General features: G+C 47.6%; 1 protein-coding gene across 1 annotated transcript; it reads left to right on the top strand.

Moving 5' to 3' along the window:
• Positions 1-3,151: 3,151 nt before the first annotated feature.
• LOC142844699 (apolipoprotein L3-like) lies at positions 3,152-13,477 on the top strand. Its single transcript, XM_075963514.1, has 4 exons — positions 3,152-3,221; positions 5,713-5,795; positions 8,183-8,309; positions 11,776-13,477. The coding sequence occupies exons 2-4, from the start codon at positions 5,786-5,788 to the stop codon at positions 12,587-12,589; spliced, it is 951 nt and encodes a 316-aa protein (XP_075819629.1). The 5' UTR covers positions 3,152-3,221; positions 5,713-5,785; the 3' UTR covers positions 12,590-13,477.
• The last annotated feature ends 14,437 nt before the right edge of the window (positions 13,478-27,914 follow it).

The raw sequence follows: 27,914 nt of genomic DNA, 5'->3' as shown, positions 1-27,914 counted from the left end.
TAAGGGAGACCATTCTCTACAAGGCATATACTGACACACCTTAGGTGTAATTTCAGATGGTATTTTCTTTTTATTTTATTGCTTTCTTTTTTAAAATTTATTTTTTATTGAGAAAAGGAAGAAAAAAAACAAGTTTCCACCTCCTCCCAGCCTCCCATTTCACTCCCCCTCCTCCCACCCTTCTCTCGCTCCTCCCGCCCTTCTCCCCCTCCTCCCACTCCTCTCCCCCTCCCTCTCCAGGCCAGAGAGCAGTTAGGGTTCCCTGCCCTGTGGTAAGTCCTAGGTCCGCCCCCTTCTGTCCATATCTAGGAAGGTGAACATCCAAACTGGCTAGGCTCCCACAAAGCCAGCACATTGCATAGGATTAAAATCCCGTACCATTGTCCTTGGCATCTCATCAGCCCTCATTGTTCGCCATGTTCAGAGAGTCCAGTTTTATCCCATGCTTTTTTAGTCACAGTCCAGCTGGCCTTGGTGAGCTCCCATTAGATCAGCTCCACTGTCTCAGTGGGTGGGTGCAAGATGATATTTTCATTGCACCTGACTAAGCTCACTCGCTGCACATCAGGGCCCCAGTAAGAAGCAGCTGCCTGCCCATTATACCCTGGAGCTCCATCCGTGTGTTTGTACCTGCACCAACCATGCACCTGGCTTCAGCTGCAGCTGCCTGCCTGTACGACTCCTCCATAATTGCAGCACTAGCACCATCACAGCAGTTGTGACTAGCAGCCACAACCTAGCTGCTGAGAGCTGCAGGCTGCACCTGCTGTGGCAGAGCTAGACCCAGGATGCCAGGACTCCTAAGGTAGTGCTGGAGGAGTTGGGCACGACATTACAGAGAGCACAGTCCCTGTGAGCCTACTCAAGATGATCACTGGGCTGGGACTTTCCGGAGGGGCTCTTCAGTTTCCCTTTCAATCAAGGAAAACTGCCCAAGCTCTCTTCCTGTCATGCCTTTCTAATGAAGATTTCTGTCGTCAGCCACTCCCATGTGTGCTGTGTGCTTCTTCAGAGCATCAGACAGGGCAACTTCCTCCTCCCCATGACAGCAGTGGTCAAGCATTTGAGAAAAGGTTGGCTTAGCTCTAACATGGGCCCTTAACCCTTGTCTAATTTAAATCACACTAAATATTGTCAAAATTCAATTAATCTACTTCCATGATTTTGCCATGAACCTTTGATACAACAGAGAAGCCTATGATCCTTAGTGCACAGAAACAGTGTGTAAAGTAGTGTCAAGACACCTTGGTGACAGGCACTTGATAAGATGCCCTCACTCAATGACATCACTACCAAAATATTTGTCCACTGGTGACTCTGGGAATGAGCTCGGGGATGTGGGATCAGAGCAAATCTCCAAGCTCAGAGAGTGTTAAAGAGTCGTGAGGGTTTCCCCTTTCCAGAGTCTTCCCTCTCTTGGCTGCTGGGAAGTCATCTGCTGCCCCAAGGCTTCCATGCTGCAGGAATGTCTGTGCTTGCCTGGAGAGCTCGGCAATGGAACCTAACTAGGTGAGCATATAAAGAGGATAAAAATCTAAATAAGAGCCACCGTCCAATATGAAGCTGTCTCAGCATTGCTCTGACACCTAGGCAAGCCACTGTCATCTTCCTTAATTAGTGATTGATGTTGGGGGGCAAACACATTGTGGGTGGCAATACCCGTGGACTGCCCCAAGAATTCAAGCAGAGAAAGACACTGGGAACAAGCCAGAAAGCAACAGTTTCCATCACTGCTCTGTCAGCTTCTGCCACCAGGATACCGCCCAGTTTGAGTTCCTGTCCTGACTTCTTCCCATCTTGGCCCATGGAAGGGACGTGTAAGCTAAACAAACCCTTTTCTCCACAATTGCTTTTAGTCATGGTTTTCATCACAGCAACAGAAACCCTACCTAAGACATTATCAGAAAGGTGCAAGCAGCTAATTAAGACTGTTGTTTTAGACTTGGCCAACTTAAGTACTCCTGGCAACTTACAATGCAGTTGAAAACAAACAAAAAACAAACAAACAAAAAAACAAACTCAGAGCCATAAGTGAGGCCCCACATCTATTGCCTCCGGAATGCTCTATACAGATGCCCACAGCCCACTCCCCCCATCTATAAAACACCCAGGGTCAGCTGCTGAGAGCAGAAGACCTCAACTCTCCCTGGCTCCAGGATGACTCTCGTCCCTCACTGGCTATAAACCCCCATGGCAGGTCTCGTTCGAGATCCTGCAGACAGATGTCACCAGGCAACAGACACCACACTAGGTGCCAGTGTTGCATTGGAATAAAGCAAGGCTGCCTGCTAGGACGAAAGTGGCCAGGAGAACACCAATCATAAAGTGCAGCTAGGAAATCCACTCAAATTGTGAGAGGCAACAAGGGAAGAGTTTTCATCTGAGATGGGGACATAGGACCCACTCATGCTGGATTTATGAAAATCTTCCTTCAATCGCACTGACTTTGGGAGTTATCTGTAGCCACACATTCTTTGTGATGTTCTGGGAACTCTGATTAAATCAGAAGACAGGCACTAATATCATCATGGACCCCTCAGAGCAGACAGTGTGTAGAGGGCACCCATGCACAGCTCTGCAGCTCATGAAGCCTGAGGTCAGAGCTGTGAGGGAAGCAATGTCCCTTGTGCCTCTTAAGTGCCCTCTGCTAGACCTTGACTGCCTTCCTATTGGTGCCCTCCTCCCTGGCCACCCTCTCCTCCCAGCCATGCTATAGTAAGCTTCTATTACTCTGAACCTTTCAATCATCAGAAAGTCCTGAGAGATGCATGAGAAATGTACCCATGACTGTGGCGAGTCCCAAGTTTATTCTCTCTCCTCCAATCCATGGAAACAAGGGTGGTCCCTGTTGTGAGACCAAGCATTCTCTTATCATCACAGTCACGAATGTGTTCTTTTCCTTGGAAGTGGGCACCCAGCTGAAGCCACATCAGCAACCTTCATTCTTGGTCTACTCTTATCTCACCCAGGCCAGACGTGCTATTGCGCATAACAGCTCCTGGCCATGGGGCATCAGTAGGGTGGTGCCTGGCAGACATCATGCCTGCTGGGTTGTTTATCATGAGAGACCACAACCAGAAATTTTTCTTTCACTTTCAGGCACTGGGGATAGAGAGCCTAGAGCTAGTCTGTTTGTGTCTCACACATGCAGCCGGTGACTGGTTCCACATAGCTTAGGACAGCTGGGACCCATCAACCCTTGGTTACGGGAAGATTCCTAGGTGAGTTGAAAATCCTTGTCCCCACATATTTATCCTTTCAAGTGCTCTGGAGGAGGAGGGTTATAGCCCCATTTTATGGCTGAACTCAACAAGGTTGGACAATGGTTCAGGTCGCAGACTCAGCAGCAGCATGGCTGGACTTGAAGTCAGAACGAGGTCTGTCTACTTCTCTCTATTCCTCTGCGCTCATCCCAGGAGAGGGTGTGGGATGCCGCAGATGGGATCCCCACACTGCTTGGGCCCTGAAAATCCTTGCAGGTCAGCCTGAGACATGATCAGGGACCCTAGAGGGAAGGTAGCCATTTTTCGTAGTCTGTCATTTTAAATAGATAAAAAATAGAAGAAGAAACTGGAAGAGTTTGGGGGACACAGGGATAGCAACTGTGCTGCATGGACAAACAACACTTGTCTTGGGGTCTGTTCTTGGATCAATGAGAATGAGGTTTTACTAAGATGTACAGGATGACTAAGGGGTGCTGGCTCATGTGGTCCTTGTTGACTATGCTATGTCAGGAACTGTGGAGAAACTGAGGCATAGCAGAGAGTGACCTGTGTAGAGTACCTGGAGGGAGGCTGACCAGGTGGGTGAGAGGCTCACTCCTTGTCATCAGCTACCCTCTGCTAGCCTGTGGGGACAGAGAAGGAAGCCAAGGCTGTCCTGTGTGTGCAGGTGTGGAAGGGACTCAGGAAAGGGGACTGAGAGTGGACTCAGTGCAGAATCCCAGGATCATGGCACCCCAGCATAACACTAGGTGCAGATTGTGCGGCAGAGTGGACTCCAATAGAGCAGAGGGACCCAGAGTGTTGAATCCACAGGATTTCTCCTCGGTTCAGAGTCAGGGCTGTTGTTTCCCTCACCTCTCTGCTCTGCGTGCTGTGTGACATGGGGTTTGTCACACTTCTCCATGTCCCTGTTTTAATCCTCTGATAGAGGAAGCTGGATTGCTGCCCCACTGAGTCCCGCAGGCTGCTCTCCATCTATGGTTGCTGCAAGGCTGAGCACTGGTAGAGAGGAAAAGAGACACAGGTCCCTAAGCTGTCAGAAGTATGAAGGGGAGGAGGACGATTGGGGTGGACATGTCACTGCTTGGAAGGCAGGGAGGGGGCTACAGAGAGAGGGGAACAGGGACACAAACAGCACATACATTAAAGGTCATTGGAAGCGTAGAGTGTGATATCCTGCACGAAGCCTAAGAGAATCTGGGGTTCTGAGTGTTCAGGCCCCTGCCACCTCCGGGTCGCCATGCATGTGCCTTCACTATAGTTGCCTCTGGACTTGATGGATGCCCCTCTGTCTACCTGACATACATAGAAAGGCAACCTTACCCCTAACCTCAGTGGTGATGGTCCTAAGTTAGATCTACTGTCTGCATGAGAAGCCTCCGCTGGCCTCAAACTGTCAGCCCCCACCCTGCCTCAGCCTCTCCACATGCAGTCAGATTTGCTGTTTCAGGCTACTGTGCGCTAGGAGTCCAGGAGGAATGTCTGCCCTCATGCACCGCCTGTGGGAGTGTGGGTTCTCACACATTATGTCTACAACAATAAGCTTCAGGTTATGAAAATTTAAAGATAGATACTACATGATCCAGGCATTTTGCTTTTAGAAATACCTTACAGAAAATAATCCCAGTGCAGACGTTTCTCACAGGAAAATAGCCTTCCACTGCTGTTCACATGATTAGAAATGACCTAAGGTTGAACACTTAGGAAGAGGGCAGAGGAATAGATGGGCCAGGGCAGGGACTGACAGGATTCCAGCCCAGGATCCTGTAGAAACAAAGAGGGTATGGCCTCAAGGAGCTGCCTGTAGCATACAAGAATTTAAGGTGTCACAGGGAACCTGCCCTTGTTTGAGTGAGAACGCTCTCACAGTCACATGGGACATAAAGGAAGCGCTACTGTGTGTTTAAGGGTGTGGGGAGTCATACCTAAAAAGGGAGGTGCCAATCAGGTTCAATCTGTGGTATAGCATTACTGGGAAATATGGCAGATTGTTGTCAGCAACCTTTAGGATCTTCAGTTAGCTTTACAATGGGGCTCATGAGTGTCCTCATCTCATAGAGGATGTTGGTCACCTAATGAGGTTGTATTAGGAGCCCTGGGTATCACAGACATACAGAAAACATCTGCTATTACCTTCAGTTCCCATAGGTGCCCACCTAGAAATTCACAGAGTATCTCTTTACATATATATCTTGTATATAGATTGTATGTTGTTTTCCTTCATAGCTATGTCCCTAGCTGGCGACATTCTTCACGGACAATACAGCACATGAAGGCTCTGACGTGGCCAGGGAAAGGGGAGAGGGTAGATCAGATGACCGACATCTCTAAGCAGCAGTGTGGGGCCCACAGGAGGAGAAACTCTGGCTACCAGTTGTTTGGTCCTTTACCCCCACTTTGGTGTAGCCTCTCGGTCTCTCTCCCCTCCCATCTGACTTCCCTCAGCTGTCCCCATGGCATCTTACAGTTGTCTTTCTCCTCCCTCCAGCCTGGACACGCAAAGAGCTGTGAGAAGAACCTGTCTGAAGTCCCAGAGCTGGTGCTGAGGAACGGACGCAGTCATGGCATCTGGTAGCCAACTACCTTTATTCTTTCCTTCTTCCATCTCACAACAGTTCAAAGGGGGAAGGAAATGCTGCACCTTTTACTTGTCCAAACCAGGTTCTTTTTGTCTTCGTGGTTCGCCTGTGTTGGTGCCTGTGTGTATAATTGTGCTGGCTGTTCCTACTAAAGATACCCCAGAAGGTCAAGCATTTGAATACTTGGTTCTCAATTAGTGTTGCCATTTAGGCAGTTACAGAACTTACAGGACATGGAGCCTTCCTGAAGGAAGTCCATCCCTGAGGGTGGGCCTTTAGAGTTTATAACCCACTTTATTGAAGTACGCATGCTTTAATCCCAGCACTGGGGAAGTTGAGGTAGGAGGATCTCTGTGAATTTGATTCTAGTCTAATATACATATTGAGTTCTAGGTCAGTCAGAGCTTCATGATGAGACTTTGTCTCAACAATAAAATAAAATAAGGCTAAAAAATAAAATAGAATCCATAAGCTTGCAACTTCCAGTATATTCTGCACTTCTTAGGTGCAGTAGAGATGTGATCTCTCAGCTTCCAACACCTGTTTCGGTCCCTTCACTGCCACTATGGACATCTAACCCTGTGCAGCTGGAGGCCAAATGAGTTTCATGAGAGTAGTCGTGGTGTTTATGACAACAGAGAAGCAAGAATCCAGAAATTCTCACCAGAGAGTGGGTTCCTTCTGTGAAGAACCTGGTTACAAGCACGTGTACGTGTGTGTGTGTGTGTGTCGTTGTCTGTGTGTGTGTGTGCCTGTGTTTGTGCATGTGTGTGTGTATGTGAAGTATATATAGCAAATAGTTGCTGTATATGTATAGAAAGAGAGTGAAGAGAGAGGAATATACATATATGCAAGAAATGTGGGAGGCTTTGGAACACTGGACTAGACATGCAGTTGAACACTGTAAGCAAAGACCCAGGGGTCAGTCGGGCAGGATCCTCGAAGGCAGTCCTGCTGAAAGCAACACAGAATTGGGGATTCTGGTTCATGTGGTTTCAGAGAGATGCAAGGACTTTATTGGCAATTGGGATAGAGGCCATTTCTGTAATATCTTGGAAATAACCTAGGTGTTATCTGTCCATATTCTGAGAAATTACAAAGAGCTAAATTAAAAAGCAACAGATAATTTCTTTGTGGGGTAAGGTCAATATGCTATAATTTTGAGTCTGTGGAATGGTTATTCATCCTGACTCTGTATGGAGGTCAACAATGAAAGAGCAGGTAGGGCTGTAATAAATGACAAGTGTTTGACATTTTGTATTTGGAGAGAAAAGGACGCTAGGAAGCTCAGTGTGGAGCCATGGCTGTGACTGCCAAGGACACAAGGACACTGGGGGGCACTGTGGGAAGGCTCCTGCTATTGGGGAAGTATGGGAGGGTGCATTCCAGGCAAGGTGCTGGCCAACTAAGTTTCAGTTTGGAGTTTCAGCTATGGCCCAGAAAAGATAAAGCCCAACATTTGCTTCCTCCAGGAAAAACACTGCTTCACTGTACAAAGCTGCTGCTGGTGTGTTTGAGGGGACAATGGTCTGCCCCAAGCTGGCAGCCGTACCTAGCAGTATTGCTAGTAGTAGTTAGTGGGTACTGGCTGTGGAGTCATGAATGATGCAAGAGTCGAGTGGTCCTGGATGATTTCTTCATGGTGTCAGAGTGCCCTGAGCCAGGAAACAACCTGAGTCCCTCCATGTTCAGTAGACACTGATGTTGATTCCATATCTCTAACATTCTACTACTGACACAATCAGCCAATGGAGAGCTCACCAGTGGATGGACAGTCACATCTGAAGGCGCTGCTACCACAGATTTTGATGTGTTAGAAGCTGGTGGTGGGGGCAAAGAGGAATTCAACAAAAGTCTGTCAATTCCCTCTGCAATGGAAGCCCATATCTATAATGAACATTGGGAAATTTAGTCCCAGTAAGCATCCTCTTGTTGGTATGCAGAAGGAGAAGGGTCACTACATCTGCACATGGAGTCTCCTCTGTATGCATAGACATAGACAGAGAGGTAGGTGGACACAGAGCCAACCGTGTGAACATATGATAGATAATGAAATGATGGAGAGATGACAGAGAACAGACCTCGGGTATCTCACTGTCATGAGGACACCCGTCCCACTGAGTAGCGCTCTATATTTAGAGCATCATTTGGTCTTCATTACTTTACTTCCTTAAAGGTTCTGTATCCAAGCAACATTTGCTGAGCCTAAGAGCTTTTACATATGAATTTAGGGGGACATAATTGAACCTACAACCCAGGAGACCCCATTAGAACCTGAAGAAAAATGATCGGGAACATGTTATCTCACCGACTGCTGCCACTTGCCCTTTAACCTCTTCCTTTCTGACCTCTAACCTCACTCTTTTTCTTGGTATACAGCGTCGCTAAGCATAGTGGACAACATAACTACCTTCATCACTAACGAAGTGTGCAGAGATGACCTGAAGCTCATGATAACTGAAGATGGAGCCTGGAAGGCGTTTGTGGAGGCAGCAGAGTTGTCAAGGTTACCTGCATAGTGCACTCAGCACTGCCCACCAGACCATGAGGATGAGGGTTTTCCTGGGCGGGCAATCGCACTCTAGGCAGTCCCAGGGGTGGGGTTGTTGACATCCTTCTCAACAATCCAGGGGGATGTTTCCACTATTTTATCCTTCGTGGACATCACCTCGGGTTGACTGAAGATGTTGCTCAAGGTGCCGGGACCGATTCTGCCATCTACTAGTTTTGTGACCTTGGCAAGTTAGTTAGCCACTTCCTGAGTGTCACCACAATGAGACTGCAGTGTGAGAAAATAAGATCATGTGTGTGCAGCTCTCAGCATGTGGCCAGTACACAGTGGGTGCCCCTGAATTTATCACTGAGAGCTACTTTAGACATGCGAAGAGACCAGGGCCAGGAGTCTCCTGTAGGACTGAGAAATCAAGAACTTATTGTGAGACACGTGAGAAAAATGTAGACATGGTTAGCCCTGTCCCCAGGTTCTGTCTCAGTCACTTTCCTCCCATGTGAGGAGCTGTGACAACAGCAGGGTCCCCTGTGAACTGAGGAGTCTGAAGCCCACAGTGCAGCTACACAAAGCCGGGTTGACCCTGACTGTCCTTACTGAGATCTGGAGCCCAGCTGTGTTCAGTAGGAATAAAAGTGCAGGCTTATAGGACATGATGACAGTCTGGGATGAGGAGCAGGTCAGGGACGGAAAACCAAGAGCCAGCACCCTTTCCCAAACCCACAGAGACAAAGACCAGTGTCTCAGCCATGGTCCAGGAAAGACTGAGAGTGACCATAGAATGGAGGTGTAGGAAGAAGGCAAGGACAGCAGGGCTGGAAGGATGGAGGAATTGGAGGCACAGAGAAGAGGCCTAGCAGGTGACATCAAGATGTAGAAGAGTGTTTATCTCCTCAGCCATGACCTCATGATTTATGGGTGTGCAGCATTGTGTTTGGACACACCCTCCACGTGCTGTGTGTGCTCAGATGTTCTCAGGTGGTATAGCAGACTCTATTCTGTTCTACCAAGCACTCCCTGAATATCAGAAGGATGTGTGGCTAGAGACAAGAGTCCACAGGCAATGTGGTTGGAGGACAATTTGCAGAATCTGAGAGTCTGAGGGATCGCATGAGAGTCTGAGGGGATCGCATGTCACCATCTCGGAGTACAATATTTCCCTTATAGCCTTGTCCAGCTTCAGGCGATGTCCAGCCTGCCTGGCACTATTAGTTATCCCCAGGCCCCTTGCATCTTTGCACATGGTCTTGCTGTGTTCAAATGAGACACTGTCACTAGCTGTAGTATCTGATAGCAGGGTGACCTCTGTTTGCAGGGCTCTGACTAGACCTGGTCAAGAGTGAGTGAGGCGTGGGAGTCAGTGTGGAGCCAGGGTTAATGGCAGCTGTCCTGTCCCAGTCACCTCAGGCAGCCACTTGACCTTGTGAGATCCAGTCATGGAGGGAAAGGAATTTTGCAATCTGCAGAGAGCAGACAGCAGGCAAAAGGATCTGGAAAGTCTCTTGTGGCTCTGAAGGTTTGTTTTGGGTTTAATTTTAAATTCTCAAAAATAGCTAAATGACAAAGTCTGAGGAAAGAGTCCCGGTGAGCCTTCTTTTTATATTTGACACTAGCCATTAATGAAGGACAACTCTAATCCAAACAGGACTGAGAAATTGCAAAAACCACAAAAAGAATGCACATATAAGACAGTTGGCACATAGTAACAGTTGACCACGGAGCACAGAGGGTTTAAAATGACCTGATGGAAACATCCACCAGATGGATATGAGAGAGCTTCAAGCTTCAGTGTGGAGTTTTGCCTGGCATTGAGTGTGACAAATCACATGAACACTGCATACCAGGAAATCACATGACCACTGCACTCTAGGAGGTCACATGACCACTGCACACTTGGAAATCACATGACCACTGTACACCAGGAAATCACATGACTACTGCACACCAGGAAGTCACATAACTACTGCACACCAGGAAATCACATAACTACTGCACAACAGGAACCCTCCCTAGGAAACAATCTTCATCCTGAAGTAGGTCCAAGAAGCCAGGAGAACACTGCTCAGGACTGTTGCCCTAGGGGACAAACATGGAGCCATACTGTGTAGTAATAGGGGCGGCAGGGCTGCGTCCCCAATACCCCAGCCGCCTGGCCCGGCTAGCTTATGCCCCGAAATAATTACACAGACACTGTATTCATTTAAACACTGCTTTGGCCCATTTCTATCTAGCCTCTTCTAGGCTAATTCTCACATATTAATTTAGCCCATTTCTTTTCATCTATATAGCACCGGTCTTACCGGGAAGATTCTAGCCTAAGTCCATCCTGGGTCGGAGCTTCATAGCATGCGTCTTCCCTGGAGCAGGTAGCATGGCGTCTCTCCTGCGTCTGCTCCAGAGAGCAGAGCTGTGGAGTCTGACCTCACTTCCTCTTCCTCCCGGTACTACTCCTCCCACCTATATCCTAAACAATGAGAGCCAAGCAGCTTCTTTTATTTTAACCAATGACCTTCCTCCATCAATACTGCACACACAGAGATCTGGGGACTTAGAGACACCTGTCAGGAGGGCAGGACCACAGATCCCTTCCATGGACATCAATAACAAATCAATTCCGGTGACACAGGCCTCAGGGGGATCTTCCTAAGATCAGTGTTTTGGCTTCCAGTTCCTCTGCAGGTCAGAAATGGCACTAAAGTTCCCACATCTTTCAGGTTGAGCATGTTCATAGGAAATTCTCGGAAACAGATGCATCTCAGACCCTGCATTTTCCACACTTTGAAACACCTGCAGATATTTAGTGAAGTATATTACAGATGGAGCCTGAATCTGCCTGAATGCTGACAGTGTACAGGAGATGGAGGAGTCTTGTGTAATTCTTTATAATCAGTTGTGCTGTCGCTGTGTATTGTCCCATGAGGACAGATGTGGAGTTTTGGTTGCTAGGTTTGGAATTCATTCAGAATGAGGGATCCACACTTGGCTTGCCCTGTGAATGCTCCATTACAGACCTCACAGGCAAGCACAGGCATTCCTGCCAGCTGGATACTGCATGGGCTGCAGATGACTTCAGGGCAACCAGGAACAGAGAGGAGACTCTGGGGAAAGGGGAATTCCATACACCACGCACAGTTCTCTGACTAAAAGAGTAATCGCTCTAAGCCCACAACACAGTGCTCATCTACAGGGCTCCCACAGACAGTGATGGCATTGACTTGACCTTGAGTGAAATCATTTTATCAGTGCCTCTAATTTTGTCAAGTGTCCTGACTTCACACACTGACCCCTATGGACTAAGGCCCTGGACCTCTATGCTGTAACAGATGATCCGGGTAGAGGGCAGATTACAGATTTCTGCTGCGTTACTCCTGCTGGGTCTGTGGTATGAAACGAAGGTTTGAACCAGGCTTTAACATTCAAAAAGTAACTGTTTTATTCATGAACTTGATCTCTTCTGACACAGTGAGGAGGAAGCTGCCCTGCGTGATGCACTGAAGGAGCATTTAGCCCGGGAGCCCGCAGATGAAAAAGATGAAACAGAAAAGAGGCAGCGGAAAAAAAAATTTCTGAAAAAATTTCCTGAGTTGAAAAGGAAACTTGAAGAAAACATCAGTAAGCTCCGAGCTCTGGCTGACCATCTTGACGAGGTGCACAGGGGCTTCACCATCGCCAATGTGGTGTCCGGCTCCACCGGCATCGCCGCCACAATCACTGGATTTATTCTGGCACCCTTCGCAGGAGGGGCCTCTCTGGCTATCGCAGCAGCAGGTCTAGGAGCAGCATCAGCTGCGACTAGTCTCACCACTGGCATTGTGGAAGCATCCATCAGAGGGACAGATAAAAGTGAAGCCAGGCGGCTGGTTGATGCCAGCATAGACATAGTGAACAAAATTTTGAATATCATGCCTTTGATCACATTCAAAGACAGTGGTCAGGGTGTGGAGTTATGTTGTACCTGGAAAACCCTCAGGGATCATGTTCAAGCCATCAGGACAGGCAGAATCTTGACCTTCCCAACATTTAGAGAAGGTATTAGGCAGTTGAGGAATCTCATCTCACGCAATATTTCCCTTGGAACCAGACAAGCCAGGATTGTAAAAGGAGTCGGTAAGCTTTCACTACATGCACTTGATGTGTATAACCTTGTGACAGACTCCATAGATTTACACAATGGGGCAAAGACACAGTCAGGAGGAGTGCTACGGGAGGTGGTTAACAATCTAGAAGAGAGGTTGCGTGAATTTGAGCAGCTCCACAAGGATCTACAGTCAGTCTAGCCTCAGTGATCCCTCCACCAAGCAGTTAAGAGATCAGGAGAAATGACATGTACAGGGGTGAGGACAAGAAGTGGGGGGGAAACATACAGTTATAAGGGAAATAAGGCATGATCAAGTCTATGGACCTGAGGGTTAAGGAGTTTGAATCTCTGGCTGAGCAGAGCAAGGTCAATGCAGTGCTTAAAGAAGACAGAATCTGGAGTCTAAAATAAGGGGCAAGAATGCCCAGAGAATGGGACTAGGACTGCAATACAGAGGGTCTGATATGGAGAGCAGTACAGGAACAAGCCATGAGAACCTAGGAAACCTAGATGGCTGAAGATGGGAGAAAGCCAGAGTGGGAGCTGAAGCCAGAGCAGGGGACCACATACCGTTCCCTGAGGGCAGGGTCCCTATGAACTCTAGGTGATTCATCCCAGCATCAGCAGGATGAACTCACCCTCGTGTCTTCTAGGAAGTAATTTCTGCATAGTGATAGTGATGGTGATGATGATGGGGATGTAGATGATGTTGAGGATGGTGGTGGTGACAGAAGAAAAGATGGAATTCTTGAGAAGTAGTCAGTCCTCCAAGGGGACAAGGTCACCAGAGAGACCGATGACATCAAAGTGAAAGTCTATGCTGTGCTGTGTCATTATTGGGTCTTTGGAGATAGAGAGTCAAGGCAGATGTACTTAAGATGTCAAACAAAGTATTGTTTGGGGTCAACATGTTTGTGACAAGATACTCAGTCTGTGACCCTCAGCTTCCTCTCATACTGTGGGGAGGTGTGATGGCCAAGATAGTGTCTAGATAACCTGGATTTTGTCCTCTTGTCTTCTATAATTTGTCAATATTTATGAACTATAATTCTTGTCTACTATAATTTGTGTTCAATAAATATTAACTGTGGTCTAGAAAATGGAGTATATAGCAGTCAATGACAGCAGAAGGTGGCATGGGACCAAAGACAAAGGCGGTCAGGATAAATCAGACTGATCTGAGGTAGGAAGATATGGGCAAACACCAGGCTGAGGAAGGTAGGAAGGCTGGTGTGCTGCCACAGCTCTCAGAGGGAGGAGTGGTGAGCAGGATAATCCTGGCATTAACCAGAGTCAGGAAGTGTCTGTTCTAGTCTCAGCTAATGCCACCAATGTCAGGCTTGGTTCCTGCACTGGCAGCACTTGGGAATCTTCACAAACACCTACAGTCCACTGCAACGGCAGGGGCCCATGCAGGCAGAGCAGGTTGAGGTTTCTTGTTGTGGCTCTTGATGGTTGGACTCAAAACAGCTGAAGTCAGGCCAAGCTGGACCCCTGCACTGACACATTGAGCCTGTGTAAGGTTGGCTCACTGTCTCCTCTAGACAAGGTCTCCTCACTTCCCTTCACCACAGGACAACAATGTCATGGTGTTTGAAGTGTCCTGATGCATCTCAAACTCTCAAGGATGAGAATTGCATGAAATCCTTGAGAGCTCAAGGATTTCACTTCTTCTGGGGAAACAGACTGGTTCAGAATGGGCTGTTGGTATGGCATGAAATTGCCTTTTCTGTGCTTGTGGTCCGGGGGATTTGTCTGTTTTAGTTCCTCAGATGATTACACCAATCATGATGTCACTGTTCATATGGAAGATTTCTGTCTCCTTTAAGGTCTCTACACAAAGGGAGGCTACTTGAAAGATCGATGCTCTCTGATACAGGTAACAACATGCCTGGTCCCATTGGTCTGAGACAACCCACTTCTCTAGAGTTCTGAATAGGATAGGGTAACCTTGGTGGCCTGACTCCTTTGTGTTGACACCCCTGCAAATGGGAAGGTTAATATTTATACAGCATAGAAATAGGTTACCTTCAATTGGATTCAGATCACATTTCATTGGCTGAGGTTTCCTCTAGACAACTCTGAGCTGGCAAATGTTTGCAAGACTGTCTTGTGATGTCACTGTTGATGTGAACAGTTTCCTGGAAGAGCTTCAGGATCTCCAGGTGGGATGAGATCTGCTCGTGTTGTCGGAGTTAGAGGTGGCATGATGGGGTTGTCTTGACCCCTGACTTAAGAGTCAGGAGCCCCATCCTGTTAAAAGTCTATGAATGTTCCAACCCATTCCCCACCATGTTTGGCCTGTGGCTCAGGAGACATTTACATGGTCCTGACTCTCACTGTGGTTTCCTCTACTAAGCTAAAGTCATGCTGATGAAAAGGCAGAATCAAGAGTAAGAAGAGCCTTCTCTGGAGAGCTCAGCACAGCTGAGGAAAGAGGTTCCCTGTCTCAACTTCCAGGAGCAGGTCAGGGCAGACACCATCAGAGATCCCTGAAAGCCTCTACCCAGGAGACAGTCATCCAAGAAGGCAAGAAGGGTGAGGTCCAAGGCAGGTTCAGAGCTGACCAAGAGAGGCTTCCTCCATCTCAGTGCTGAGGAAACATGGTGTTGCATGCTTGGGAAGTACTGTAGCACTGGGGCATGTCCGCAGCCCTCTATGATCCTGGAACACTGAAACTCACAGTGCAGATGCTGTGTGACAAGTGTGGAGTCACCCAAGACTCCATCTTATTAGCCCATCTGCCCATTCTCCCAGCTCTGTTTGGCACATGGTCCTCAAGTCTAAGGGTCTGAAGGGGGCCAAGGGAGCATAGGGCAGGTGACAATTAGTGTTCAGTAGGTCAACCCACCAGATGAATGACTCTGATAGGGAGACCCTCCTGGGAAGGCCACGGAGTCATTGAATATAAGTGACCAGTTGCTTCTCTCTGTAATTTCTCTCTTGTACCACTTCATTTCTTCCCTAAGAACAGCATTCCTTCCCTGAGAACTGGATGGGTGTTTTCTCTCTGCTTGTGTGTTTCTCTCATGTGTATATTCCATATATTGTACACACGTACAGCTGTGGATGGTCAGAATGATGATTTCTGCTTAACCTGAGATGATTTTGATAAATAGAAACAATGCTAAGATATTTCACATTGTTCAGACTGACATAGGAAAGTAACTGTATTTTCAATCACAAGAACAGCTAATTTTAGACTTCAGAACAAATTGAAAGCAACTGGTTGCCCCTGGCGATGAATACACAAGGGGAATTCCCAGGTGTTTATTGCTGATTCATGTCAGACTTGGAGCAACTTTGGTAGCCAATAGTCATGGACCTTATGGACATACTTCCTACCACTCAAGGTTCAGCTAACTACTTATTGTTTAAGTGCTGAATTTCAATGACATTTTCTGTCTGGAACCCTCACCACCATAGAGCCATGTGCATAGCCATGCGTTCCACACTGGACAGTTAATGTGACCTCCCTAGCCTAAGAGAAACTCTGACTTATCTTGTGTTATGAAAATGAGTAAGGTCCTGGAAAGGTAACATATAATTTTCCAGAATTTGGATTGAGGAGAGACTGTGTAGAGCTACATAGAGAGCTGTGGAAAACAATATAGAAGAGCAAGAGAGATTTCCAGAGAGGATTTTTTTCAACAGAAAGATACCATCAGGTAGCATTTTTTCTTATCCCCCCCCCCCCCCCGCGACAGGAAATTTTGGAAGTTGCTTGATTGCACTTCCTGCTTACTCTAGTAGTATTGCAATTTATACAATGTTGTTCCTACCAATCCAAGAGAATGGGGGATCCCTCCATTTCCTTGTATCCTCTTCAATTTCTTTCTTCAAAGCCTTAAACTTCTTGTCAAATAGATCTTTCACTTCCTTGGTTGAGTTACCCCAAGATACTTTATGCTGTTTGTGGCTATCATGAAAAGTCATGTTTCTCTGATTTCACTCTTCTTCTTTGTTCTTTGTGTATAGGATTTTTTGGAGTTGATCTTGTATCCTGCCACATTACGAAAGGTATAGTAAAAATTCTAACAAGGTAATCTATAAATTCAGTGCAAGCCCCATCATCACAGCTACATAGAGAGCTGTGGAAAACTATGTAGAAGAACAAGAGAGATTTTCAGAGAAGATTTTTTCCAAGAGAAGTAAACGAGAAAGATACCATCAGAAAGCATGTTTTTCCTTATTTACCCCCCTCAGATAGATAAGAATATTTCCTAAGACATCACTGAATTCAGGTCTGTTTTTGCATATCCTGGTTCTGACTGGAGGCCGGCTCCCCCTGGTAGCAATGGGGGTCCTACAGCCTTTGAGGCAGGAAGAACTGTGAGGCAGGAAGAAAGAGAAAAGGACAGCCATCCATCCTGACTCACCTATGTCTTTAACAAGAGCCCCCAGAACTCCTTTAGCAAGTTTCCCTTCATTTCTGCCCATGTCACACAGTCACTGTAAGTTTTAACACATCCCACAACTAGGGCGATGGATGTCCAGTGTCCAACAGGAGAGGCAGGCATGGGGAGGAGATCAGAGGAGTGGCTTCTGTACAGGTGGATGCGCATCAGCGTCCTTGGGAGACACTGGGCTGCTGTGATGAGGCAGTGAGCAGCCAGTGAGGAAAGGAACCTTTGGGAGCCTGGTTCCCTTTGACAGGCTTCACAGGGACACCTCCCAGATGCCTCGGTTTATTCATTCCTCCTACAAGACACTAGCAGCATATGCCAGTACAGTCCATGTCCGTCAGCGTAAGGTCCCAAGGACACTCCTGCCAGAGTCAGGTGAGTCAGTCATGTGTTCTCCTCAGTGAGGGAGAAGGGTCACGCTGGCATCATGATATTACTGAAGGTGATGGGAGAAGCCACGGTAGGAACTGGGCTTTGGTGAACTTGGTTGGAAGTGACCACACAACCCTTCAATACATTTCCTCATGTCATGGTGACCCCAGCCATAAAATTATTCCTTGCCACTTCAGAACTCTCATTTTATGGCTGTTTTGAGTCTTTTGCTTTTTTAATTTTTTGAGGTAGGACTTCTCTGTGCAGCTTTGGAACCTGTCCTGGAACTCATTCTGTAGACCAACTTGGCCTCAAAATCCCAAGTGCTAGGATTAAAACCATGTACCACCACCGCCCAGGCTGTTACGAATCTTACTGTAAATATCTGATATATCCAATGGTCTTAGGAGACCCCATGAAAGGGTTGTTTAACTGCTGAATATTGTCTACAGTGTCTGCTGCAGAAAGTGAGAGATGGATCCACACACACGTGTCTCCACAAATCCTATCTCTACAGAGAGACAGCGGAGAGGGGACACCTTCAAAACGTCACTCTGTCTTGAAGGTCAAAACAAATCTCTTCATCTATTCTGAGACACCGACAGGATGAAGCCTCTGACTAGGTCATTAGGAAGAATGAAGTTCTGTGTAGCTCATGGACCAGAGACTGGAGTCCGGTTCCACCTGGGATTCTGCATCACACACAGGATAGAGCAAACATGAAGGCTCAGGGTTCCCGTCCTTTTCTTCGTTCTTTATTTTATTCTTTAAGCGTTTTATTATTTAAGTGTTATATATAATAGTGGATTTTATTATTACATTTTTATCCATGTTTTTAATACATTTTGATCAAATTCAGCACAGTGACCCACTTAGGCCCCTCTTACACCCACTGACCCCTCCCTCTTACCAACTAGTCATGCTTCAACTTTCCTGTGTTGGTTTTGAGACAGGTTTCTCTGGGTAACAGCCCTGGCTGCCCTAGAACTGGCATTGCAGACCAGGCTGGCCTTGAACTCAATAAGATCCACCTGCCTCTGCCTCTCAAATGCTGGGATTAAAACGATGTCTCACCACCACCCAGCCCCTGATTATTTTGTGAGTGTGGTACTATTGTATCACTAGGGTTCACCTGTGACTTTACACCTAGCATTGTGTTGTCGGGATTCTTCCGCCTCTTTGGGTGTTCACACATCTAGAATTGCGATCCCTTCTTGATAATCAGAGGCCATCTCTCTCCTTTCACAGTCTTTCTGTTTGAAGTTTATTCTGAGAGACACTAGAACAGCTTCTGGCTAGTTCCATTTGTCTGGATGGCTGTCTTCCCTCTTTTGACTCTCACAGGGCATTTGGCTTTCATCACTATCACCTGTGTGTTCTCCAAGGCAACAAGAAGAGTTCTGTGTAGCTCTGTTTTTTAATCCAACCTGCTTGTCTGTGTCTTTTGATTGGGGAATTGAGACTGTTTGTATTCAGGGATAGTAATTACTGAAAGTATGAATTCCTATCATTTTGCTGAGTTAGGAATGTTTGATATTTACCTAGTTCTCATCTACTTAACCAGGATTCTAGTGTGATTTAGTCTCTCCGGTAGACTCTTGGATATATTGACCTTCTTCCTCACACTGAAAGAGTCCTTCCAAGATCCATTACAAACCTGGCTGTAATCATGAATTCTCTTAGCCTGCCTTGATCATGATATGTTTCCCTTTTTCTTTGCATCACAGCAGTAATTTGTCTGGGTATAGTGGAGTGGGTGAACAGCAATGGTCTCTCAGCGCTTGAAATCCATTGTTCCAAGCCCTTCCGGCTTTTCAAGTTTTTCTGTTAAGAAATCATTGCCAGTCTGATGGGCCTATCTTCATACATGACTCACTGTTTCTCTCTTGCAGCCTCTCATATACTCTCTGTCTTATATATCGAGTGTTTTAACTCTAAGGATGTGGAGAGTTGATATTCTAGCCCTGTTGAATGGTCTACATGTCTCTAGTACCCATCCAGATGGGCACCTCTCTCCTCAGATAGAGGGCAGAGCACTCACGTTGTGAACACTCATCACCGTCCAGATTTGAACTCATTCCATCTTGCAAGTGACACCTGCTCCTGGAAACCCTAAGTCCTCCCCACAGTGCTCGCAGCACACAGATCCTCTGCAGGGTGAGTGTCATGAGTTCTCATAGGAGATGCAGGACTCATTCTCAGGAGCTGACAAACCTGTTAAGCCTTCTGTGCACAAGATCACACACAAGTGTCTTCCCGTGTGGTGGGTAGTTTGGAGTGTCCTCAGACACTAGGAGTTGTCACTAAGTCACATGCCCTGCTGTCCCTCACTTCTCCTCCAGGCTGTTCTGGCAATATGGAGAGGCAAGTGAAGGGGAAGATGTCCCTGAGCATGTTCCCCAAGACAGAACCAAGAAAAACACCCTTTAGCCAGTTTCAGGAGACCCCCCCTTAGTCCATGTTGGGGACTCCTTTTCTATCCTCAACTCATTGGGCTCTCATGTGGAGGCCCTAGGTTCTAGACCACACTCAGGAAACAGCCAGAGAAGAGAAGTTGGTACCTCTGGGGTCCATGAGGGCTGCAGTGTTCCTGAGACCAGGTGTGGGGTGGCTCACTGGTCTTCCTCACAGCTATCTATGGGTCCAGGCTGGGAGGAAGAGAAAAGCAAACTGTTGGGATGGACGGGGGACAAGAGTAATGGAGGCTGGGGTCTCACGGCTCTGTCTGAGAGAGCAGAGCAACTAAGGTCAGACAGACAGGACGTTGTCCCTGCCCTGCTGCTAAGGACTCAGTCCTGGGCCTCCCTCACTCTTCTATCACCCTAGCCAGAGCACAGGCCCCCGTCCTGCTAGGTCCAGGGAAAAACAGGCATCTGGAAACATGTCCATGTAAAGGGACTAAAGCTGCTTGGGAGAGATGTGCTGAAATCTGGGTTGGGAGCTGTGCATGGCAAGGAAGGCAGATAACATCAGCTGAAGAAATATTGGCTTCCTTGCTCATGTTCTCCTTTCTTCTGCTCTTCATCTGGACCTTGAGAGCTCAGTCCAGTGCTCCATGTGGGTCTCTGTCTCTATCTCCATCCATCGCCAGATGAAAGTTCTACAGTTATATGCAAGGTGTTCATCAGTGTGGCTATGGGATAAGGCCATTTCAGGCACCCTCTTCCTCTGCTGCCCAAGGACCTAGCTATGGACATCTCCTTGAACACCTGGGAACCCCTCTAGAGCCAAGTCTCTTGCCAACCCTAAAATGGCTCCCTTAATTAAGATATCTTCTTCCCTGTTCCCATATCCACCCTTCCTCCATCTCAACCATCCCATTCCCCCAAGCTCTCCCCAATCCTCGCCTTCTCCCTTCTCTCTCCCCATCTTCCCTTCCTCCCACCCCACTGTGAGGGGTGCGTCCACCCACGGAGACGGTGGGACTGATCTAATCGGAGCTCACCTAGACCAGCTGAACTGGGGCTGAACGAGCATTTGATCAAACTGGACTCTGTGAATGTGGCTGACAATGGGGTCTGACTGAGAAGCCAATGACAATGGCACTGGGATTTGATTCTACTGCATGTACTGGCTTTTTGGGATCCTAGTCTGTTTGAATGCACACCTTCCTAGGCATGGATGGAGAGAGGAGGGCCTTGGACTTCCCACTGGGCAGGGCACCCTGACTTATCTTAGGACTGGAGAGGGAGAGGGAGAGGCGGGAGTGGGAGGGAAATGGGAGGAGAGGAGGAGGTGGAAATTTTTAATAAATAAATAATTTTTTTAAAAAAAGAAATATTGTTTATGGATCTGGGCTACTGTGCTAGAGCTCATGGCACTGAGAGAAGAGAAAGAAGCCCTGAGTCTGCACACCAGCTCGGTCCTGCTGTGTAAAGACAACTTCTTCTGGGGCATCAAGAAGGTCCTGCCAGAGACAGGAGCCGTGCCCGGTGGAGCAAGTTTATCAGGATCACCAGCCCATGACATGGAGACTTAGTACTAGCTATAGATGTCAGCTCTTCATTTAGGTTTGTTTCTACCCAGCTTTCTTTTAACCTAATTTATCCTATTTCTGTCTAACTGCCTTTTTGCTCAGGCCTTTTTACCTTTCTTTCATTCTGCATGTCTTACTTTCTTGCTTCCTCCATGTCTAGCTGGTTGGTCCCTCCCTGGCTGGCTGGAGCCAGGTGTCTTCCTCACTTCCTTCTTTTTTTTTTCTGCCTCAAGCCTAGATTTCTCCCTCCTCTTATTCCCTCTGCCTGCCAGCCCCACCCATTCCTTCTTTTCCTAGCTATTGGATGTTCAGCTTTTTATTGGACCAATAGGCACCTTAGGCAGGCAACGTAGACGAGAAACACATCTTTACATAAATGAACAAATGCCATCCTCTGAACCTTCCCAACCTCGTACGTGTACATGACATGAGCATTTATCTCGATAGGTCATGTCGGCACAGTTAGGTTCTGATAGTCTCAAATGTTACATTTATCTCGATAGGTCATGTCTGCAGAGTTAGCTTCTCATAGTCCCAAATGTTACATTTATCTCAGGAAGTCATGTCGGCACAGTTAACTTCTCATAGTCCCAAATGTTCTGAGGTCCCTCTTGCTGGAGAGGAAGATGAGTGTTAGTCTTTGCCAAGTAGGGCTTTACCTCCTGCTCTTCGTCCACAGAAAGGGTGTCCACGGATACTCCGGACACAACTGGCCCTCACTTCCTGCAGCACACATCTAGACTCTCCTTCAAGCTTCCCCGGCCAAGCCCTGGTCCTGACAGGTTCTCTCTGCTAGCCTGGTCCAGCCGTGGATCTCACATGAGTCTTCACTTTCACCGAGAATAACCACACAGGCTGACTGGGAGTGTCATTAGCCTATGGACATGAGACACTGACTCCACAGACACCTGCTGCTTCTGTCATGTGGGGAGGGAGGAGGGAGGCCAGGCTGTGACAAGAACTTCCTGCCAGGACACCACAGCTTCCTTTTTTCCCTTACCCACAGCTGCCCTGGCCATTCCCAGGATAGTCCATGTGCAGCTGGACTTGATGTACCTCAGTAGGAGAGTGGCGGTGAGAGCCACAGATGCCTGGCCACCCTGTGTGGAAGCCATACTCCTCCAGGTTGCCCTTCCTTCTGGACTTCGTGTTTCCCAGACATTAGTTTCCAGACTTGGGAACAATAACACAGTGACCAAGTGACCCAGTTGTGACTAGCCAGACATAAGGAAGGCTGATAGTACAGGCTCTTGCTACAGACACTAATGTGACAAGATGGCTTCTGTCCCTACCTCATGTGCCCTGTTTTATAGAATACAGGACCACAGAGGCTGTCAGGAAGAAAGACTGGCATTTGGGGTGATCTTACACTTGGGTGAAATGTCTACACTCTGAGTTTCCTGTTTCCGGTCACTCTGTGCTGGTGGCCAAGCCCAGTGGTAAAGCCCTTATTCAGTGCATAGGTCCAGGGCTGACACCTAGTACCACAAGGCCAGCTGCACTGTGACTGGAAAAGCAGGGGATAAAACCGAACTCTCTGAACATGGCGAACAATGAGGGCTGATGAGAAGCCAAGGACAATGGCACGGGGTTTTGATCCTACTTAACGTTCTGGCTTTTTGGGAGCCTAGCCAGTTTGGATGTTCACTTTCCTAGATATGGACAGAGAGGGGAGGACCTTGGACTTTCCACAGGGCAGGGAACCCTGACTGCTCTTTGGACTGGAGAGGGAGGGGGAGAGGAGTGGGGGGAGGGGAGAAGGGTAGGAGGAGGGAGAGGGAAATGGGAGGCTGGGAGGAGGCGGAAACTTTTTTTTTCCTTTTCTCAATAAAAAAAAAAGAAATGAAAGGAAAAGAGAAAGGAAAGGTCAGCTGTCCTTCATGCTTCCCTTGAGCCCTCCCACACACTTAATCAGCTACACAAAGAACCCCTTAGCACTGGCACACTATGCACTATGGATGTGAGTCAGGAGGAAGTGTGGGTGGCCCCAGCCCTTCCCTCTTCATAGCCAGCTGAAGCCCAGGCTGGGAGCCTCCCTTCCCTAGCTGTGCACAAGCTCTTCAGAGGAAAAAATAGAGGCTCTCAGCAAGTATTGATTCCCAGTGTCTGTGGGAAATCTTCCTAGGGAAAGGAGACAGGGGCTGAGGACAGCATAAACCTAAGAATTTTTGTCAGCTGTCTGGGTCACATTCAAGCCCATGTACACTGGACAGAGGGACTCCTGCTACCTCAGCCCCTCCCTTCACTCCATTCCCTCCATTAGTCCCCTGACCCCAAGCAGTCCCCAGAACTCCAGGCCTGTGCTGAGTCTCCTTCACAGGAAATGTCACCAAGTCCCACGTGGTGCCAGGACCAACCAGGACCGCCTCATTCCATGTGCCCAAACTGCTGTTCTCTGGACTCTGGAGACATTCATTGGACATCGAATCACTAGCTTCTGAGGAATCAGCCCCATTCCAGGAAACAGTGTGGATTAAAAAAAATAAGAGTTTCCAGGACCTTCTTCTGTTGCAGACACACAGGTAATCAATCTCCTCTCCCCCGGCCTGCCTGCAGTCTGGCCTTTGACCTTGGGATGCCAAGACTCATAGTTCTGAAGATGCGTTTGTGTCACGGCCACCCTCGTCCCACAAGAATGACGCGACCACCGGAGCTCTTCTCACTGCAGTTTATTCCAGGACTTTATTCACCATCTCTCTCTCTTCCCCTCTCTCCTCTCTCTCCCTGGGCAAATCTCCCCCAGCCCTTAAGTAGGCATGGGCTGCCAATCCAGGATTGCCAGGTGGGCACTGCCCATAGGCCCACGCATATGCAAGCAGCTGATAATCATTGCGTGATCATAGCATAGGTCAGACTTTAGCCATAGGAGTTGATTATACATCTCCATCAGGTGTGACACCACGCAGCTCGCTACATGTTTGTGCAGCTTCTCCCTCCATGCCCCACACTGTGCCCTGTCCACCCAAACACAGGACAGCCTGTCTTCCTTCTCCACCCCTCACAGGCTGTGCAGAGTCTGGGGAGGCCCAGAGGGAGGCGGGCTTGTCAACCACCTGCTCAGCCTGCTTCACTGAATCCTCAACAAGACTCAGATTCCCATGGAGCCTCACACAGATGCACGCTCAGAGATACAGTGAGAGGCACAACTCCTAGGCACCTTGAATCTCCCCAGTCAATATTCGTCCCATTTGGTCTTGGCAGCAATAACCACTCTGGGCAAACCTCAGTCTACCAAGGACTCATGAACTGCAGTCTGTACAGTAGGAACCCTCAAGAGCCACCTTCTTCTGGGAGACTGCTGGCCAGGTCTTAGGCAGACTTCAGCAGAGCCCCTGGGCCTTGGTAACCTCATCTGAGGGATTCCACATTTTGTCATGCTTATGACGGAGGGAGAGAGGGACAACCAGAGCCCAGCATGGCTGCATGTCTACCTGGTGTCCTGGACTGATGTCTGATTTGATCATCTTTCTCTTCAAGAGCTGCTGCGAGGATGATCAGGTAGGGAGCTTAAGAGATCCCCAACTTGCTGGAAAATCTTCCCATGGTTGAGCAGGAAGGGAACACAGCTGTCCTTCCCATGTGCATATCAGGACCCCAATAAGCAGCTGCCTGCTGGTTCAACCTAGCAACCGAAAGTGTTAAGTCCCACCTTCCCCAGCAAGGTCAGACCCACACAACAGAATGGCCACTTGTGGGGAAGCACCCACAATCCCAACATCCTTGTTTACCCAGGGAAAGGAACGAAGTAGCTGCACATCCCAAGTCCCTCTCAGTCCATGACACTTTGCTTGGGAGTTCTCTGTGGACTTCAGGAAGACCTGCCACCAGAGACCTTAATGCAATGGGAAGCAGCCCCGCTATGGCTCTGGGAGGCAGAGAGTGAACACCAGCACCACCAAGTGGAGCCCAAAGGGGTCAGCAGCCAAGGCACAGGGCCATCATGGTCACCACTGCACAGGCCACAGCCTGGAGAGGACAGAGCTCAGACAAGGTGGAGACTGCATTGGCTGCCTCAGAACAGAGGCTACCTCCCTGCTGACCTCCCTTTCTCCAGGTTTCATTCAGGGAACAGGTATTGTCCAACAGAGCATGTGACAGGGGACTTCTGGAGTCACACAGGCATCGACACAGGCAAACCTGCCAGGACCACAAAGCACATGGAAGGAAACTGGATCCCATGCTGACGTCCCTGGGTGACTGTGTGGGACTGGAAGGGTCCTGACACTCAGCCTGGCTTCCACACTCATCCTCGGGACAACACTAATTGTCTTTGCTCACATAGAGCATCTGGCTTGAATTATGTGGGAACTTAATGACAAATTAGAGCTTAGTTAGCTGGAGAGATGGCTCAGAGGTTAAGAGCATTGCCTGCTCTTCCAAAGGTCCTGAGTTCAATTCCCAGCAACCACATGGTGGGTCACAACCATCTGTAATGGGGTCTGGTGCCATCTTCTGGCCTGCAGGGATACACACAGACAGAATATTGTATACATAATAAACAAAAAATAATTAAAAAAAGAATATTGTATACATAATAAATATTTAAAATAAATTAGAACTCAGTGTAAGACAATACAATTGAACCCATGAACATAGTATTTCCTGATGGAGCGTAGATAACTCTGCCCTCTGTGAGATGCACCCCGTGCTCACAATAGTCGGGAGCTTCAGACTCGTTTGCTGAGTGGACACAGCAGCCTTGCGATCCCGGTTAAACAGGATTAGAAACTGATTCAGAGGCTGGTGTTCACCTTGAAGACTCTCCTGAGTACTGAGGGAGCTGCCAGTGAGTGGTAGAGAGAGGATGAGACCTCAAGTTCTGAAGATCCCCACATAGATGGAGAAGAGGGGTTGGGGGTCAGGGACCGGGATGGGGATCTTGCACAGCCGGCAGCTCCGCATCGTGGGCCACCACAGTACTCAGTCACCAAGGAGGGTCACTGTTGTGCCGCAGCATGGCCTTGAAATCTGTGACACTTAACTTTGCTAACCAGGGGGAAGGCTTGCCCTGCTTCCTGCTCCCTGCAGCCTGGCGTTTGTCCGTCACCTCCTAAGAAAGGAGCAGTCAAGGCCACCCTCTCTGCATATTTCTTTGGTCCCATACCACCTTCTCCAGCAGCAAGTGTTTTATATTCATTTTCCCAGTCAGTGGCTGTGTATTGAACCCGAGTCCACGAAACAGAAGGCAGAGCCAGTTGACCTGAGACATCATGTTGGCCAGTTCTGCTGCAGAGAACCATTTCTTCAATATAACAGCGCAGGGTCTTTTTAACACATTATATTACACTTGTTTACGTGTGGGTATGTAAACACATTATATTACATTTGTGTGTGTGTGTGTGTGTGTGTGTGTGTGTGTGTAGGAAGGAACACATGTGGAGATGCTGAGACAACTCGAGCCAGGTCCTCCTGCCACCATGAGATTTCCAGAAATCTACTCAGGTTCTTAAGCCCAGCAGCAAGTTCCTTCATTCCTTAAACATCTGCCAGGGTGGAGACTTTCGAAGAAACCAAATGGCTAGGATTTTTTTTATCACAAGTTGTGACCCATTACTCAAATACGTCTTTACTCTCCACCCCCAAACCCATCCTTGGTGCTGCACAGCAGAGAACATATTGATTCTTTTTACTGCTCTGGTCTCTCAAGTCACCCAGTCCTTATGGAGGACAAGCCTTTTGTCTACAACACGACCTACTGTGTATAGTAGGGCTAATGATTTGTGTGTGTGTGTGTGTGTGTGTGTGTGTGTGTGTGTGTTAATCTTGTACCCAACCATTTCGCTGAAGCTGTTTGTCGGCTATAGGAATTCCTGGGTATAATTCTTGGGGCCACTTATGTATGCTATTCTATTATCTGTGAATAGCGATAGTTTGACTTCTTCCTTTCCAAACTGTATCCCCTTGATCTCCTTTTGTTGTCTTGTTGCCTTAGCTAGAACTTCAAGTACTATATTAAATAGATATGGAAAGAGTGGATCCTTGTCTTGTTCCTGATTTAGTGGAATTGCTTTGAGTTTCTCTCCATTTAATTTGATGTTGGCTACAGGCTTGCTGTGAATTCCTTTTATTATGTATAGTGTTTCTCTTGCATCTCTGATCTCTTTAAGACTTTTATCATGAGAGGATGTTGGATTTTGTCAAAGGCTTTTTCAGCATCTAATGAGATGATTCTGTGGTTTCTTTTACCTTTCAGTATGTTCATATGGTGGATTATATTGATAGATACGTTTTGTATGTTGGACCATCCCTGCATCTCTGGGATCAAGTCCACTTGATTGGTGGGTGGTCTTTTGGATGTGCTCTTGAATTCAGTTTGTAATATTTTGTTAAGTATTTTTGTATATATGTTCACAAAAGAAATTGGTCTGTAATTCTCTTTCTTTGTCAAATCTTTATGTGTGGGGGGTATCAGGGTAACTGTGGCCTTATAAAAATAAATTTGGCAATGCTCCTTCTGTTTCTGTTTTGTGGAGTAATTTAAGAAATATTGGTATTAGCTCTTCTTTGAAAGGATGGTAGAATTCTTCACTAACACCATCTAGCCTTGGGTTTTGGGGGTTTGAGAGATTTTAATGATGGCTACTGTTTCTTTGGGGTTATAGATCTTTTTAAAGGGTTTACCTGATCTTGACTTAACTTTGGTAAGTGGTATCTATTGATAAAATTGTCCATTTCTTTCAGATTTTCCAGTTTTGTGGAGTACAGCTTTTGAAGCATGAGGTAATGACTCTTTGTGTTTCTACAATGTCTATTGTTGTATCCCCCTTTTC

This window comes from Microtus pennsylvanicus, chromosome 2, assembly GCF_037038515.1.
Source record: "Microtus pennsylvanicus isolate mMicPen1 chromosome 2, mMicPen1.hap1, whole genome shotgun sequence".
NCBI classification, from domain to species: domain Eukaryota; kingdom Metazoa; phylum Chordata; class Mammalia; order Rodentia; family Cricetidae; genus Microtus; species Microtus pennsylvanicus.
The sequence above is the reverse complement of the archived record's forward strand: the minus strand, read 5'-3'. Positions and strand labels throughout refer to the sequence as shown.

What these genes read in the sequence shown, in the direction of transcription:
- LOC142844699 (XM_075963514.1), top strand. An exon ending in GAGGCAGCAGAGTTGTCAAG is followed by an intron (nt 8,310 to 11,775) that starts GTTACCTGCATA and finishes CTTCTGACACAG; the next exon opens with TGAGGAGGAAGCTGCCCTGC.